Source organism: Muscardinus avellanarius, assembly GCF_963383645.1.
Source record: "Muscardinus avellanarius genome assembly, chromosome: 10".
Classification (NCBI taxonomy): Eukaryota; Metazoa; Chordata; class Mammalia; order Rodentia; family Gliridae; genus Muscardinus; species Muscardinus avellanarius.
In genome coordinates, this window is record NC_137796.1 from 29,220,908 (window position 1) to 29,236,640 (window position 15,733).

At 39.8% G+C, this 15,733-nt stretch overlaps 1 protein-coding gene across 1 annotated transcript in view; it reads left to right on the forward strand.

Annotated features, from left to right (window-relative positions):
- Positions 1 to 13,929, forward strand: part of BBS2 (Bardet-Biedl syndrome 2) — a gene marked incomplete at both ends in the record, with an annotated part of 32,452 nt that extends 18,523 nt beyond the window's left edge. Inside the window, 9 exons of the mRNA XM_080703524.1 lie at positions 1,437 to 1,581; positions 1,668 to 1,839; positions 2,720 to 2,849; positions 4,063 to 4,194; positions 4,629 to 4,766; positions 6,685 to 6,797; positions 10,850 to 10,998; positions 12,479 to 12,622; positions 13,721 to 13,929. Of these exons, the coding sequence (XP_080559650.1) occupies positions 1,437 to 1,581; positions 1,668 to 1,839; positions 2,720 to 2,849; positions 4,063 to 4,194; positions 4,629 to 4,766; positions 6,685 to 6,797; positions 10,850 to 10,998; positions 12,479 to 12,622; positions 13,721 to 13,929 (1,332 nt within the window). The remainder of the gene's footprint in view (positions 1 to 1,436; positions 1,582 to 1,667; positions 1,840 to 2,719; positions 2,850 to 4,062; positions 4,195 to 4,628; positions 4,767 to 6,684; positions 6,798 to 10,849; positions 10,999 to 12,478; positions 12,623 to 13,720) is intronic.
- Between the last annotated feature and the right edge of the window lie 1,804 nt (positions 13,930 to 15,733).

Genomic DNA, 15,733 nt, shown 5'->3' on the forward strand with positions numbered 1-15,733 from the left:
ATTTTACCTCCAAGCTATACACCAGCTCTTCATTCTTTTGTTTTGAAACAGGGTTTTACTAGTAGCTGAGAATCTTGCCAATGTTGCTGAGGCTGTCTTTGAATTTGTAGTCCTGTGTCAGCCTCCCAAGAACTGGGATTATAAGTATGCACCGCTATGCCTGGCTTCTTTTATATTTTTCAGAAATAAATAATATAGAATTGACAACTAAAAACACATCGTGCGCGCGCGTGTGTGCATGCGTGCGTGCGTGCGTGCGTGCGTGCGTGAACACCAAAGTGGTTGGAGGATGAGTTGGAGAGTGAGACTTCAATTTTTTCTGTCATACTGTACCAGTATTGGGAATGGCCTAGGAAGATTTGAGAAAGCTCTGATTATTAATATATTTCAAAATTTGGGTGAAGGGCAAATCTCTGCAAGGACTTGGTTTCTGCCTAAAAGCAGGCAACTATTCCAATGTAAATTAACCTAGCTAAAAGCAATTAACCAGTCAGTAGAAGAGGAGAACTAGGCCTGTCTCTTATCTAAAGACAGATCTTAGTTGAGGAGAACTAGGCCTTTATCTAAAGACAGATCTACATGATTGGATAAGCTAGCTAAGATGGTAGGAGGGGTCAACCTTCATGAAAGGAGACACCTGCCACACCTTGCTGAGGGAGGTACCCTACAGGGTAAAGGGACGTACCTTACAGGGATGTTCACTACATCAGAGTCACGCAAACAAGATGGAGGTCATGGGTATAAAAGGCTGACTCCACGTGTAATTCCTTTGGTGTATTCATTTCGAGTCACCCCCCCCCATGCCATTTTGGCATGGGGCTGTATTTCTATTTTCTGTATTTCTATCTTTCTAATAAACTTCTTTAAATCTTTAGCAACTGTCCAAGCTATGCATATTTTTTCTTAGCTTAGGACAAGAACCCACGGTAATTTTCTGGTTTTTGTCGTTTTGGATTTTGTTATGGGTTGGGGGAAATTGTGTCCGGGACCCTAGCAGGGGTCCCCGGGGAACAGTTTCCCTAAACCATATTCTTCCAATCCGTAACAATACTATATTTGAATTTGGTATATCAAGTAAAAAATCTTCCAGTCTGTCTCTCTTCTACTGCTGGATGTTGAACCCAGGGCCTTGTGCATGCTAAGCATGTGCTCTACCACTTAGCTACACTCCCAGCCCCCACCATTTTAAAGAACAATATGAAAAGAATGTAAAAGTCACGATGAGGGCCAGTGGACTGTAACCACCAGGAGAGGCAAGGGTATGCATATTTCCCGTAGGGCCAGATAGAGCAAGGGAATGCTAATGAGGTGAGTTCTCTGAATTCCAAAGATTCAGATTAGTCAGGCGATGGGGCCTGCCTTTTGAAACTAAATAGCCATATTTTTTAAAGTGGCATCAATTCAGTGTTTGGTGAACGGAGTGGGGTGTTTTGCAGGCTGAACTGAGCAGTGCAGTGAATGAGGCCGATGGGCAAAGAGGCATAATCCCAGCCAATACCAAGCTCCACTCTTCCCTCTCTGTCAGCCTGGGAACCAAGACGCAAGCTGCTCACGTGGAGTTGTGCATTTCCACATCAAATGGTAAGACACACTTACAGTTGGTTCTTGTCGGTGCCTGTGCCATCTTGGAGTAGATCCTGAACTGCTGTTTTTTCTCTTCTCTGCAGACACCATCATTCGAGCAGTATTGATTTTTGCAGAGGGAATTTTTGTAGGTGAAAGCCATGTGGTACACCCCAGTATTCACAACCTCTCCAGCTCTATTCGCATCCCAATTACGCCTCCCAAAGATGTCCCTGTGGATCTTCACTTGAAAATCTTTGTGGGTTACAGAAGCAGGTGACCCTTTACAAGTCACAGTTTATTTCCATAGAATACCTAGAGGAGGGCAAGATGTGTAGGTTTTCTATTGTGCATGTGTTCTGTGGGGCCAGGGAAACCATTTAGTGGTTCTGCCAGCCAGTCAAGGTTTCCCATGACCTTTTATTTCTCTAACTTAAAATCGTTTTCAAAAACGTGTGTGTTTGTGTGGGAGGGTGTAAGTTTAAGACAGTTATTTTCTGTGTTTAATCAGATGGTCTCAGAGCCACAATTTTTCTTAAAAACATGTTTAATGGGGTTTAGAAGGATGGTTCAATGGTAGTATGCATGTTTTGCATGTGAGACCCTGGGTTTTAGCCCCAGAAACACACACACACACACACACACACACACACACACACACACACACACACACTTTTAACTGATGACTTGTCAGCTTACAGTTCTGGCCACTAAGTGGGATTTACCTTTATATGTAACCTCAGCTAGTTAAGAAAAACCATTTATTTTTGGAAAAGAAAAGTTTTTCATATTCTTTTAGGGTGTTTTAAACACTTGGTGCATGCTTGTGTATGTATAGGCTCATACTATCTTCTTCAGTTCCCAAGTATCATTATGGTAATACTTTAACCCTCAAGTGTTTGTGGGGTTTTCTTCAGTGAAACTCTTAAATATTAGTTGATGATGATTTAGTGGTGACCTTATTTTCTTAAAGTTTTTCTTAAAGAATAGAATGAGGTATAAGCCGTGTATACCCATAAAAGGGCTGTCTCATAAACAGAATTAGCATTGTGCCTCACTCATTTGTACACTGAAGGTAAGGTTATGTCTTAAGTAGAAAATGATTTGAAATAACACTGTGTAAACACTTCTCTTGTATTTCTTTGGTTGGCCACAGCACACAGTTTCATGTATTTGAATTGACAAAACAGCTGCCCCGATTCTCCATGTATGCACTGACCAGCCCAGACTCTGCCAGCGAGCCCCTCAGTTACGTCAACTTGGTCATTGCAGAGCGGGCACAAAGGGTGAGTAGCAGGCTTTTCTTTAAATGCATTTACAATTTGGAGTCCTTTAGATGTTACTTTGAGAAAGAGAGAAGTCATATGAAGGTATAATGTTGGTAGCAGTAAAAATGATATGAAAGAATTATGTAGCATGGTTTGATTAATAACTTGTAATAAAATAGCTTTTCTCACTTTGAAAAAATACACACATTATTTTCTGAGCAATCCTTAATTACAAGTGAATTTTCACTAGTTCTTAATTCCCTACAAGCACATTCTTACTGGTTTTTATTTCCTCTTTTGATAGGATCTTAGTGTGATTGTTTTGACTTAGTGTTTTAAGAGGAACCTACATCAAGATGGAAAGAGAAACTGGGCACAGTGGCATGAGCCTGCAGTTTCAGCTGCTAGGAAGCCTCCTACAAGGAATGCAACAGGATTCCTTGAGTTCAGGAGTTCGGGGCAAGCTTGGGCAAACAAACAAACAATGGAAAAAGTGGTACTTGGAGCTGGGACATGTTTTGCGTTTAAATGCTACCTTAGTTAAATTCCAGTTGATTTGGGGGGATTCCCCTCACCAGTCTGAGCCTCTGTAAGGGAAGATAGTGTTGTCCACCTTCTAAGGGGCCCCCCAGGATACATGATTTACATATGACAGCACTTTGTATTTTTTAAATGACTCTTATCACTGGACTTTAACGTTGGTTGGGCCTTAGGATTCTTGGTGAGACTTTTTAACTACGTAATTTCTCAGGCCCCTGCCCAGTATGTAGAATCAGAAGTTCAACAGGTGGACCCTTCTACAAGGCCTCATGAATGATTCTTACATGGAACTTGTGTTGCAAACTACTATAAAATATTGCTGTTACCAACATTAAAACTTAATGTGTGGAAGTGTCTTTATGTCCGTGGTGTGTGTGGATGTGTACTTAAAGTTTTTCTTAACAAATAGAATGGGATAATTTTAGAAGATAGAAGGGCTGTCTTGTCAACAGAATTAGCATTGTGTTTTAGTCATTTGTACACCTGGTGTAAGATTATGTCTTAAATAGAAAATACTGTGTAAAATCATGCCTGTAGTGGGGCCAGACATAATTATGAATGTTACTTAAGGAGATGTGCACACGTGTGAGGAGGGGAAGGGGAGTGTGATTAGTATTCTCTTGGTGAGGGAGCAATCTCTCCATGCTGACTGTGCTTTAAAAAAGTTCCCTTCCTTCTATTCATTTTTAAGATTGTTATGTGGCTCCACCAGAACTTTCTGTTCCCGGAAGACACTAACATTCAGAATGCTCCATTTCAAGTGTGTTTCACATCCTTACGGAATGGTAGCCATCTCTACATAAAAATAAAGCCTAGCGGAGAGGTAATGTTTAACGCCGTGGGCAGCGCGCGTTGCGCTTGTGCTCTTCAGTCATGGAGCGCAAAGCGAGGTGGGCGGTGTCAGTGTCAGGCATAAAGCTCAGCGTTTCAGCCCGTCTGTTAGCATTGCCTTCACAGATATTGGGTATGGTCTGCAAGACTGGTATAATTTGAGAACGTTTGGGATTACAAAGGTGCATAAAAACATATCCATTGTTTGAAGAAATTTTCATGTATTTTATTAGGCTATAGTTACCTGTAAGAAATAATTAATATGGTTTATAATTTCCTTAAGGATTAAAGCTTATCTCATTTATCACTTCTTATAATGATATGCTCAGGTATTGTATTGAATAGGGAACCATTCAGGTACTTTTTCAGTTAGGTTTGTTTCATATATAATGATGCTAAACCTGCCTATTTTTTTTTTCTGGATAGATCACAATAAATACTGATGATATTGACTTGGCTGGTGATATTATCCAGTCGATGGCATCGTTTTTTGCTATTGAAGACCTTCAGGTAGAAGCGGATTTCCCTGTCTACTTTGAGGAATTACGAAAGGTGCTTGTTAAGGTGAGGGCACGGAGTGGATGCACTTGTGAGACAGAGTGGTCTCATTCGTAGGCTTTTTTTTTTTGGTACTGGGAATTGAACCCAGGACATTCTAGTTCTGAGCCATACTCCAATCCCTTTTTATTTTTTATTTTGAAACAGAGTTTCACTGGGTTGCTGAGACTGGCCTCAAACCTGTGATCCTATGTGTCACCCTCCCAAGTACTAGGATGACAGGCATGTGTGACCATGCCTGGCTCATAGTTTGAAATTTTTCTCTGAGAAGATGAATGGGACTACAGATGTGCTTATGTTATACGACAATTATGTTCTAATTGTTTTTTTTTTTGTAAAAATAACAGTGGTGCACACTTTTAATCTCAGCATTCATGATTCGTAAGGCTGAGACAGGAGAATTGCCATTTTTGGACAACCCCAGCTACTTAGTGAGGCCCTTTGCAATTCAGTGAGACCCTTTTTCAAAATAAAGAATTAAAAAAAATAGTGTATCTCGGAGGTAGAAGGCCCCTGGGTCCCATCCCCAGTACCAAAAATAAATAAATAAATAAATAAATAAATAAATAAATAAATAAAATGAACTAGTATTGAAGAGTTCACTAAAGGATTTCTTCTGTAAAAGTAGGTGGTCATCTCTTGACCACCCTACTTTCTTTGGGTTAGGGGGATACTTGAAAAAATATATGTCATATTAACATTTTCCTTTTTTAGTCTTTCATTTTTTTATTGACTTATTATTTATTATTATTATTATTATTATTATTATATATTTTTTTGCGGTACTAGGAATGGAACCCTGGGGCATTCTACCTTTGAGCTACAGCCCCGGCCCTATATTTTTATTCTTTATTTTGAAACAGGGTCTCACTGAGTTGCAAAGAGCCTCACTAAGCAGCTGAGGCTGTCCTGGAACCCCGGTCCAACTGTCTCAGCCTCCCAAATGCTGGGATTACAAACGTATGCCACCACGCCTGGCTAGTTTTTCATTTTTTTATTGGTGAATTATATACTTGTACATAACAGGGGGATTCATTGTTACATATTTTTACAAGCTCATTATCCTAGCCTTTCTTCTTATCTGGTTGTATCTACCTTGCTTTTCAGTTTATTGATTTTTCAAAACCCAAATTCAAAATAAGAAAAACAGAGGATTGTGATCGGCTCCAAATTATAAAACCATTCTAACTCTGAATTCTTAAAATGTTAACATATGCCGGGCATGGTGGCCCACGCTTATAATCCCCATGCTTGGGAGGTGGAGATAGGAGGATTGCGCAGGTTCGAAGCCAGCCTTGCTGGCTTAAGAGACCCTGTTTCCAAGTAAAAATATAAAAAAATAGGTGTCTGGGAGTGTAGCCTGGAGGTAGAAGGGCTTCCAGGAACCCCAGTTCCACACACACAAAAAATGTTAACACATATGCTGCTAGAACGTCTAGTGGTAAGATAGGAGAAGGGCTTACCTGGACTGTTATCATTAGAGGCAGCATAGGATAATTATTTTTATGAAGAGGAGATGAAATAATAGAAAGTATTATTTCTGTCATGAATAATAGGTTCCAATATGAGGGAACAGGAGAAAGAAAAGGGCCTCTGTAAATGGTAGGTAGCATCTTCTCTGTATGTCAGATTTTTAGTTAAGAAGATGCAATGCCTTTTTATTTATTTATTTATTTATTTATTTATTTATTTATTTATTTGCAGTATGGGGGATGGAACCCAGGGACATTCTACAGCTACACTCCCAGCCCTCTTTTTTTACTCTTTAATTTGAAACAGGGCCTCACTGAGTTGCAAAGGGCCTCACTAAGTAGCTGAGGCTGTTCTTGAACTGCGATCCTCCTGTCACAGCCTTCCTAATGCTGGATTACAGGTGTGTGCCACCACGCCTGGCTGGTAATGCCTTTTTGTTCGTGGTTTCCAGGTGGACGAATATCATACAGTGCACCAGAAGCTAAGTGCTGAAATGGCTGATAATTCTAATCTGATCCGAAGCTTGCTGGTCCGAGCTGAGGATGCTCGTTTGATGAGGAACATGTGAGTATTTACCATGGGTAGGACAGGTGCAGGATTAAACCTGAGCAGTGGAAGGGCAGCTCTCAGATGCTACTCGAAAGAGTCTAAATTGATGCATATCATGGCACTATTTTTTTTTTTTTTTTTGGTGCTGGGGATTGAAACTAGAGGCAGTCTACTTCCAACCTACACCCCAGCTTGATTTTATTTATTTGGAAACTAGCTATCACTGGGTTGCTAAGAGCCTCGCTAAGTTGCTGAAGCTAGCATGGCACTATTGGTAAAGTTGAAAAATACTATGACCCAGCAATTCTGCTTCTAGTATATAATCTAAAGAATCTTGTGTACATATAAACCAGGATATTTATATAAGAATATTTATAGATATATTGCTTATAAAAATCCTGTATTAGTATATTTTCCATTGTTACAACAAAATACCAAAGAGGCTTATTCAGCTCATAGTTTGGGAGGTTGCCAGTCCAAACAACATGGCGGTAGTTCTGGCGAGGGCCTACTGGCTTGTCACTAACGGTGAATGGTGTCAAGGCAGGCATGCGTGTAAGAATGAGAGAGCACATGGTGAGACGGAAAGCCGGGCTTGCTCGTTTACAGCAGTCCTCCTGAGAACTAGCCAGGGTCCCAGGAAAACTGCCTTCGTGCCTTCTGAGGGAGGGCCTCTCATGGCCTAATGACCTTGCACTAGGCCCCACGCTTAAAGGCTGCACTGTTCCATTCTCTCTTAACAAAGCCACACTGGGGACCAAGCTTCCAACACATAGACCTTGGGAACATGACTTACATCATGTCCAAACCATAGCAGATCCCAAAGTGGAAACAATCCAGAATAGCTCAACAGTATAATAAGTTGGTGGATCTATGACACACAACATGGATAGCCCTTTTTCTTTTTGGTACTTTCCATTGTTTAACTAAATTGTTGTTACCATTCACCTGTCCCTGCACATTTAGGTTGTTTTCATATTTTGAACATTGTGAATAGTGCTACAGTGAACATTGGAAGGCTAATTTTAAGATTCTGATTTTAGTTCTTCTGGATAAATACTCAGAAGTAGGATGCTGGATCATATCTATCTATTATCTAGTTTTCTTTCTTTCTTTCTTTCTTTCTTTCTTTCTTTCTTTCTTTCTTTCTTTCTGTATTGGGGATTGAAACCAGGGGTATTCTACCTTTAAGCTGTACTCTCAGCCCTATTTTTTATTCTTTTTATTTTGAAACAGGGTCTAAGTTGCAGAGGGCCTCACTAAGTAGCTGAGGCTGGCTGCAAACTTGTGATCCTCCTGTCTCAGCCTCCCAAGTACTGGGATTAAATTGTGCACTACCACACCTGGCTTAGGCTTATATATATTTCTATTTTAAATTTTTGAGGAATTTTCATTGTTTTCCATAGCAGCTGTGCCATTTTATATTTCCCCCAGCAGTGTGTACAAGGGTTTCAGTTTCTCCACATTATCATCAACACTTGTCTTTTTTGGGGGGAGGCAGGTGGTGCTGGGATTTCAGACATGCTATGGAGTATCTACCAGTGAGCTATACCCTAGCCCCATCTTTTTAACAATTGTTAACCTGATAGGTATGAAGTGATATTTCATTATGGTTTCAATTTGCATTTTTGTGATGACTAGTGGTATTGAGCATCTATTCATATACTGTGCTTATTGGTATGTCATTGATATATTTTGGACAATTATCTATTCAAATCTCTACCCCTTCTTGCTCTACTCTGGATTGAACCCAGGGGGCGCTCTGCCACTGAGCAACATTCCTAGCCTTTTTTTTTTTTTTTTTTTTTTGCGGTACTGGAGTTTCTGGAAACCCTTCTACCTCTGGGCTACACTCCCAGACCTATTTTATACTTTTTATTATTTGAAAACAGGGTTTCTTAAGCCAGCGCGGCTGGCTTCAAACCTTTGCGATCCTCCTGTCTCCACCTCCTAAGTGCAGGGATTACAAGCTTGTGCCACCACGCCGGGCCATTCCTAGCCTTTTTAATTTTAAGACAGAGACTTGCTAAATTGCCCAGATTAGCCTTAAACTTGCAGTCTTCTGAGCCTTCTGAGTAGCCTCACTTAAAAAAAAAATTGGGGAATTAGAGTTCTTTTTTTTTAACTATTGAATTGTAGAAGTCATATATTATGAGCAATGCTGGCCATCTTATTGTTTTAAGGGCCATTTGCCTTTTTAAGGGCCATTTTGTGTGTGAACTGTTTATTTTGTCTATCTTTATATCTACCTATCTAATTTTTTTTTTAAATTTTGAAATAGGGTCTCGCTAAGTTCTTAAGTTTGGCCACAAACCTGTGATCATCCTCTTGTCTCAGCCTCCCAAGTACTGGGATTACAGGTGTGCCATCACACCCAGATCTTTTTCCTGTTTATATGTGCAGTATAGTAATTCCTTATTTGTGATATTAGTTGCAGATATTTTCCCTGTTTTGTCATTTACATTTTCTCTTTGCTTAGATATTTTTTAAAAGTCTTATTTTGGTTTGCCATGTAAAGACTGAAAAAATTATAATATAGTTAACTGAGTAGTTTCTTAATATATCTACATTTTGAATTAAAGTTGGAAAAGTTTACTCCTGTTATAGAATAATTCTGTACTTTCTTTTAGTTCTGTTTTTCTTTCCTTACATTTAGGTGTCTCTTCCAGTTGTTTACCCTAGTGTTCATGTAGTACTAAATTGCATTTTATCTCTTTCCATATGACTATCACATTGTTTCAGTATCCTTTTATGTTTTTCTTTGCGGTGCTCGGAATTGAACCCAGGATCTCACACATGATAGGCAGAAACTCTTAGCACTGAGCTACACCTCTAGTCAGTACTACTTCTCTAAATTTTTTCCCCACTGACTTGAGATGATGCTTTTATCTTATTTACATATGCATTTTTGAGTTTGTGGCTGGATTTTTTTTTTTTTTTTTTTTTGGTATGGCAAGGATAGAATCAATGGTCTCATGCCTGCTAGATGAGTGTTTTGACACTGAGCCCATTCTATTTTTTATTATTGAGATAGGGTTTCACTAAGTCTGTCCTTGAGCCTCCTGTCTCAGCCTCCCAAGTACTGGGGTTACAGGGGTACACCACTATGCCTGGCTTAAATTTAATTAATTAATTATGAGACTGACATTATTACAACAGTGTCTTGTTATTTAAGAATATATGGCAGGCCGGGCATGGTGGTGCATGCTTGTAATCCCAGTGCTTGGGAGGCTGAGACAGGAGGATCGCAAAGGTTCAAAGCCAGCCTCAGCTACTTAGTGAGGCTCTCAGCAACTTAGTGAGAAGCTGTTTCCAAAAAAAATATAAAATAGGTCTGGGAGTATAGCCTGGAGGTAGAAAAGCCCCTGGGTTCCACCCTTAGTATCTCACACACACACACACACACAAGAATATATGGCAGTATGTCTTCGTTCAAATAATGTTTTTTTGTCTTTCAGGAATGTTTTATGGGTTTTTTTCATGTAGAGATTAGATATTTCATATTAAGTATTTTTATTTTTTTATTTCCTTTAAAAATTTTTTCTTGTAGTTTTTCCCATGTTTAGTTTAAGCTTAGGTATTTTCTGCTTTCTTTTCTATAATTATAAGTACTATCTTTCTACCACATCATTACTATCTATAATTATGGTTTTGTGAATATTTATAAAGACTATTGATTTTTGTTATGTGATATGCCACTTAATTATCTTTTAATTTTTCCAGATGGGTACTTGCATCATTGATAAACTGACATAGATTTTTGCCTTATCTGGCCTTTGCTTTTTCTAGTCAGATCTCTCTAGACCCTCTAATTTGTTTTGAAATAGGGTCTCACTAAGTTGTTGAGGCTGACCTTGAACATCTGATCTTCCTGTCTCAGCCTCCCAACTAGTGGGATTACAGGCATGTGCCACTATGCCTAGCTTGACTTTTGATTCCCAAGGTGCTGGGTATCAAATCCAGGACCTCACACATGATAGGCAGGTGCTCTGCTAGTGATACATGCCCAGCCTGTAAAAGCCTGTCACATTAGCAATAATGATACTATGTTTCTGTTGGTTTAACAGGAAAACAATGAAGAATCGCTATATGGAACTCTATAATCTTAATAAAGACTTGCTAAATGGATATAAAATTCGCTGTAATAATCACACAGAACTGTTAGGAAACCTTAAAGCAGTAAATCAAGCAATTCAAAGGGCAGGTCATCTGCGTGGTAAGTCGGGCTTCATAGCACTGGATTCGTTTGTGATGTTGGGTGGGGTGGTGAGGATCACTGACGGTGCTGGTAGAATTCCATATGCATATCCAGGCCCAAAGTAGCTGTGCTTTAACACTCCAAAGTTGGCCCCATTGCTTGTGTTTCTGTCAAGTCAGCCTATTATTTAGTTTTGATCTCCAGATTTCAAAGGGACAGAAAACCTTCAGCTTATTTTCTAAGATCTTATTGCATTAGCGTTTATCTCCAAAAGGAAGTGTAGCCCCTTAATAAAGTCTCCATTACAAACAAAGAATGAGGCCGGGCATGGTGGCGCAAGCTTGTAATCCCCAAGCTTGGGAGGCGGAGACAGGAGGATCGCGCTGGTTCGAAGCCAGCCTTGCTGGCTTAAGAGACCCCGTTTCCAAATTTCAAAATATATAGCTGGGCGTGGTGACGCACGCTTGTAATCCCCACGCTTGGGATGAGGAGACAGGAGGATCCCGCAGCTTTGAAGCCAAGAGACCCTGTTTCCAAATAAAAAAGTATAAAATAGGTCTGGGAGTGTAGCCCAGAGGTAGAAGGGTTTCCAGGAACCCCAGTACCACCAAAAAAGAAAAAAAAAAAAAAAAAAGAATGAAGCCGGGTGTGGTGGCGCATGCTTGTAATCCCAGCATTTGGGAGGCCGAGACTGGAGGATCATGGTTTGTGGACAGCCTCAGCTACTTAGTGAGGCCCTCTGCAACTTAGTGAGAGCCTGTTTCAAAATAAAAAATAGGGCAGGGGCTGTGACTTGGAGGTCAAATGCTCCTGGGTTCCATCCCCAGACGCACACACACAAAAAAAGAATGAAAATTCATGAGTTGTGTCCAACTTAAAATTTTAAAAAAGAACAATAGGCTAAATCAAAGAAAGCAGAAGTATAGTGAGATTTATATCTGAATTCTGCTTTGACCTCTTTAGAAATTTTTTGCTAGTCTAAAAATTTTTAGAATATTTGCTAGTCGGGTATGATGGCACATACCTGTATTCATCCCAATACTTAGGAGGCTGAGACAGAAGGATCACAGGTTTGAGGACAGCCTCAGCAACCTAGCAAGACCCTGTTTTAAAACAAAATGGATGGGAAGTACGATGCCCCTAAGTTCAATACCCAGTACTACTACTACTATTACTACTACTACCACTAATAATAATAATAATAATAATAATAATAATAATAATAATAATTTTTTGCTAGATGGATGTAGGCTTTGGTTCTTTTCTGTAAAACCTACTTTTGGTTTCTAGGTTTGAGATGGCCTCTAAGTTTGTTTTGAGATAGTCTTTTAACAAGTTATCGTTTTTAGAAAGAGAGTGGTAAGATGAATTAGTAAGAAGTTGCATATATAACTCTTTTCTACCCTAGATTTATATTATTTTAAAACTGGCCTCTGATTTATTATTTCACTTTAGCAGTGTTTTGGGACATACTGATTTGGTTTTTCTTCTTACATAGTTGGAAAACCAAAGAACCAGGTGATCTCTGCTTGTCGGGATGCAATCCGAAGCAACAACATCAACACGTTGTTCAGAATCATGCGGGTGGGGACAGCTCCTTCACAGAAGAGGAGTAATCAGGCAGTGAAGTTCCCGGAAAAGGGTTTTTCCTAAAAAGCCTTGGCTGGTTCGCTTTAGATTACATCTTGGTGAACCCAGGGTGCTAAGAATGAAAACAATCTTGGTGAGTTGTACAAATTAAAGACAGAAGTATTCCAGTGAAAAATGAATCCACTTCCTGTTTTTAAAGCAGTAGTACTGTTGTTGAATATTCGCTGTAAATGAATGAATACTGTTGGACTGTCAGGGCCATGAGGTCCAGTTTTTGTTTATATATGTATAAACATATATTTTTTCTTGAAGTTGTAATTGAATTTGTAATTTTCAAATAGATTATCTACTTTTTCATTAAAATTAAAAACTTATCTTCAAACGCATTATATATTGTATAGTTGTACAAAAATATTTCTGTCCTTATAAGCTTTTTCTATTAAAATACCGTTTTACTTTTTAAATGTTTTGTAAAAACTAAAAGCTGGAATGTTGGTGCACACCTATAATTCTAGTACTTGGGAGGCTGAGAAAGGTGGATCACAGGTTTGAATCCAGCCTCATTAACTTATTGAGACCTTCAGAAACTTGGTAAGACCCTGTTTTAAAATAAAAAGGGGCTGGATATGTACCTCAGAGGTAAATGCCCCTAAATTCAATCTCCCATACCAAATAAATAAAAACTAAGAGTCAAAGACACATTAGCCTAGGCCTCCACAGGGGGATGATGATCAGTGTCACTGTCTATCTGCACAGCTTGACCCACTAGAAAGTGGCCTGGGGCACTAACACTCATGGGGCTGTAATCTATCACAGCACCTTCTTCTGGAGCACCATCTCAAGGTCCTGTCGGAGGCTGTTTTTTAGGTAACTCTTAATAGAAGTGAGCTCTAAAATAATGATAAATAGTATAATATGTAAACCAGTGGCTGCCATTTATCATCAAATACTACATATTGTTCCTAATTGTGGTATACCTTTATACAACTGGCAGCACAAGCTCGTTTATGCCACCATCACCACAGACAGAAGAGCAGTGTGTACATTACAGACACTGTGACCTCTCTTGGCTACAGGAATCTTCCAATTCCATTAGAATTTTAAGGAGCCCATCATATATGCAGTCCGTCCTTGACTGAAAACACTACAGAGGACTTTACTACTGAGGAAAAGAAGCTTCTCAATCTGCATATCATCAGACCAGAAAAGCAGCCCACAAGTCACACTGTTCTTTATGGTCCAAGAGGTGCTGCCATAGACGACGGAGCTGACAGTAATATCAGAGCTGGGCTCTTAGGGATTTGCTCCCTCAGATACCCAAATCCTTTTCACAGTGTAAAGAAGATTGTGCTATGTTGACACCATAAGCACACAGAGATGAAGGAGAAACTAATAAGCACATTTTCAAACACGGGTAGGGGCTGAGATTTTGAGCCAGATTTCCAGAACTGGAAAAGCTCAGTGGTGTTAGATGGATGGCACTGACAGCCATGAAGTCTCAACTGTTTTCCAAACTTGGTACACGTCATGGTTTCACCTACCCAACACCTTCCTCTGGGGCTTCCTGGGGCCACAGAGATCAGGGCAACTATAACCTCACTCCTCCACTCACAGCAACAGGGCAGAACGCAAGTGAGGGAGACTGACAGTGTGAGAGTTGACTTTCAGTCCCCAGGAACTTGGAAAAGACCAGCCTCAAATTGACCATTAGTAACAAAGTATCTGTAACCCCATCTGAGTGTCACTGCACTGTGGTTAAAATGTGGTCTCCAAAATGGTATTAAAAATGGTTCATTTAGCCAGGCGTGGTGGCACACACTTGTAATCCCAGCATTCGGGAGGCTGAGACCTGGAGGATAGTGGTTCGCGGAGAGCCTCAGCTACTTAGTGAGGTCCTCTGCAACTCAGTGAGACCCAGTTTCAAAATAAAGAATAAAAAATAGGGCAGGGGGTGTAGCTCAGAGGTAGAATGCCCCTGGGTTCCATCCCTAGACCCACACACAAAAAAAGTCCATTTGTCACGTGGGTGTGGGAAAGCAATACTAGAACTGGTCTGGATATTCCTACCTTGTCACTTAAAAACTAGTATTTATTTTATCATACAATAATGTTTTATACCTAATATTTACAGATAATTAACCATATAATAGAAAATATCCATATTTATTTATGACAGATAAATATCCATATAACAGGCATATATGCTAAAATGTGTTTTACTGGTTGGATAATAAAAATTGAAACCATCAAGCTAAGAGGCAGAAAGTGAGACTCATTCTCTTTATTTAAGCACAAACTTCACAGAAGAATCAGTACTCGAAGTTTTGGAAGAAGAAGCATGTTTGAGAAGTTTAAAGGCCCATTGCTTTTCCTATTAATTAGTAAAACCCACACTAAAAAACTACTGCAATAGCAAGAAATGGATGGAAAAAGAGAAAGGATATAAACAGGGCAATAGACTTGGGATGGAGTGAGAACAGCATTTTTCATGCACCCAAGCACAGCCCCGCACAGTAGAAAGTTATGACAGAGCCCTCTGGAGCAGTTCAGAGGGAACCTGTAACAAGACAGACAGCCTCTTGGCATTCTGATGTGGCTTTTTAGCACTGGAACTCTTAAAGGAAGAAAAGACAAACTAGTTGACCCTACAGCATTTAGGAAAATGGAATTCACATGTGAAGCTGAACTCACGTAATGTACAGAAGCCACAACACCAGGATGGGAAGGCAGCAGGCAGCTGGAAATAATTACCTATGCCAACAAGTGGCCTGTCCTCTTAATCATCAGAAGTTCCTTGGGGTCACGTGGATTTAGGCAACATAAGTCTACCCTGTCCTGTGAGTCACAGTGGGACACAGCCCACGGAGCGGGGGAGAGTGTGATGACTCAAATGTGTCAAAACTCTAAGACTCAGCCTGAACATGATTAACGTTCTGTAATTTTCTAGGTTAGTGTGATTGGGAAGAACAATCTGCAATCACCTAGGAGTAAAAAGGGAAACACTGAAGAACCTTGAGGGCTTTATGCTAAGTGAAATAAGCCAATCACAAAAGGACAAATACTGTGATTCCACTTGTAAGGAGTATGAGCAAATTACCTGAGAAAGAAAGAAGGAATAGGAGTAGATGGTGGAGAGTTACTACTTACTGGGCACAGAGTTTCA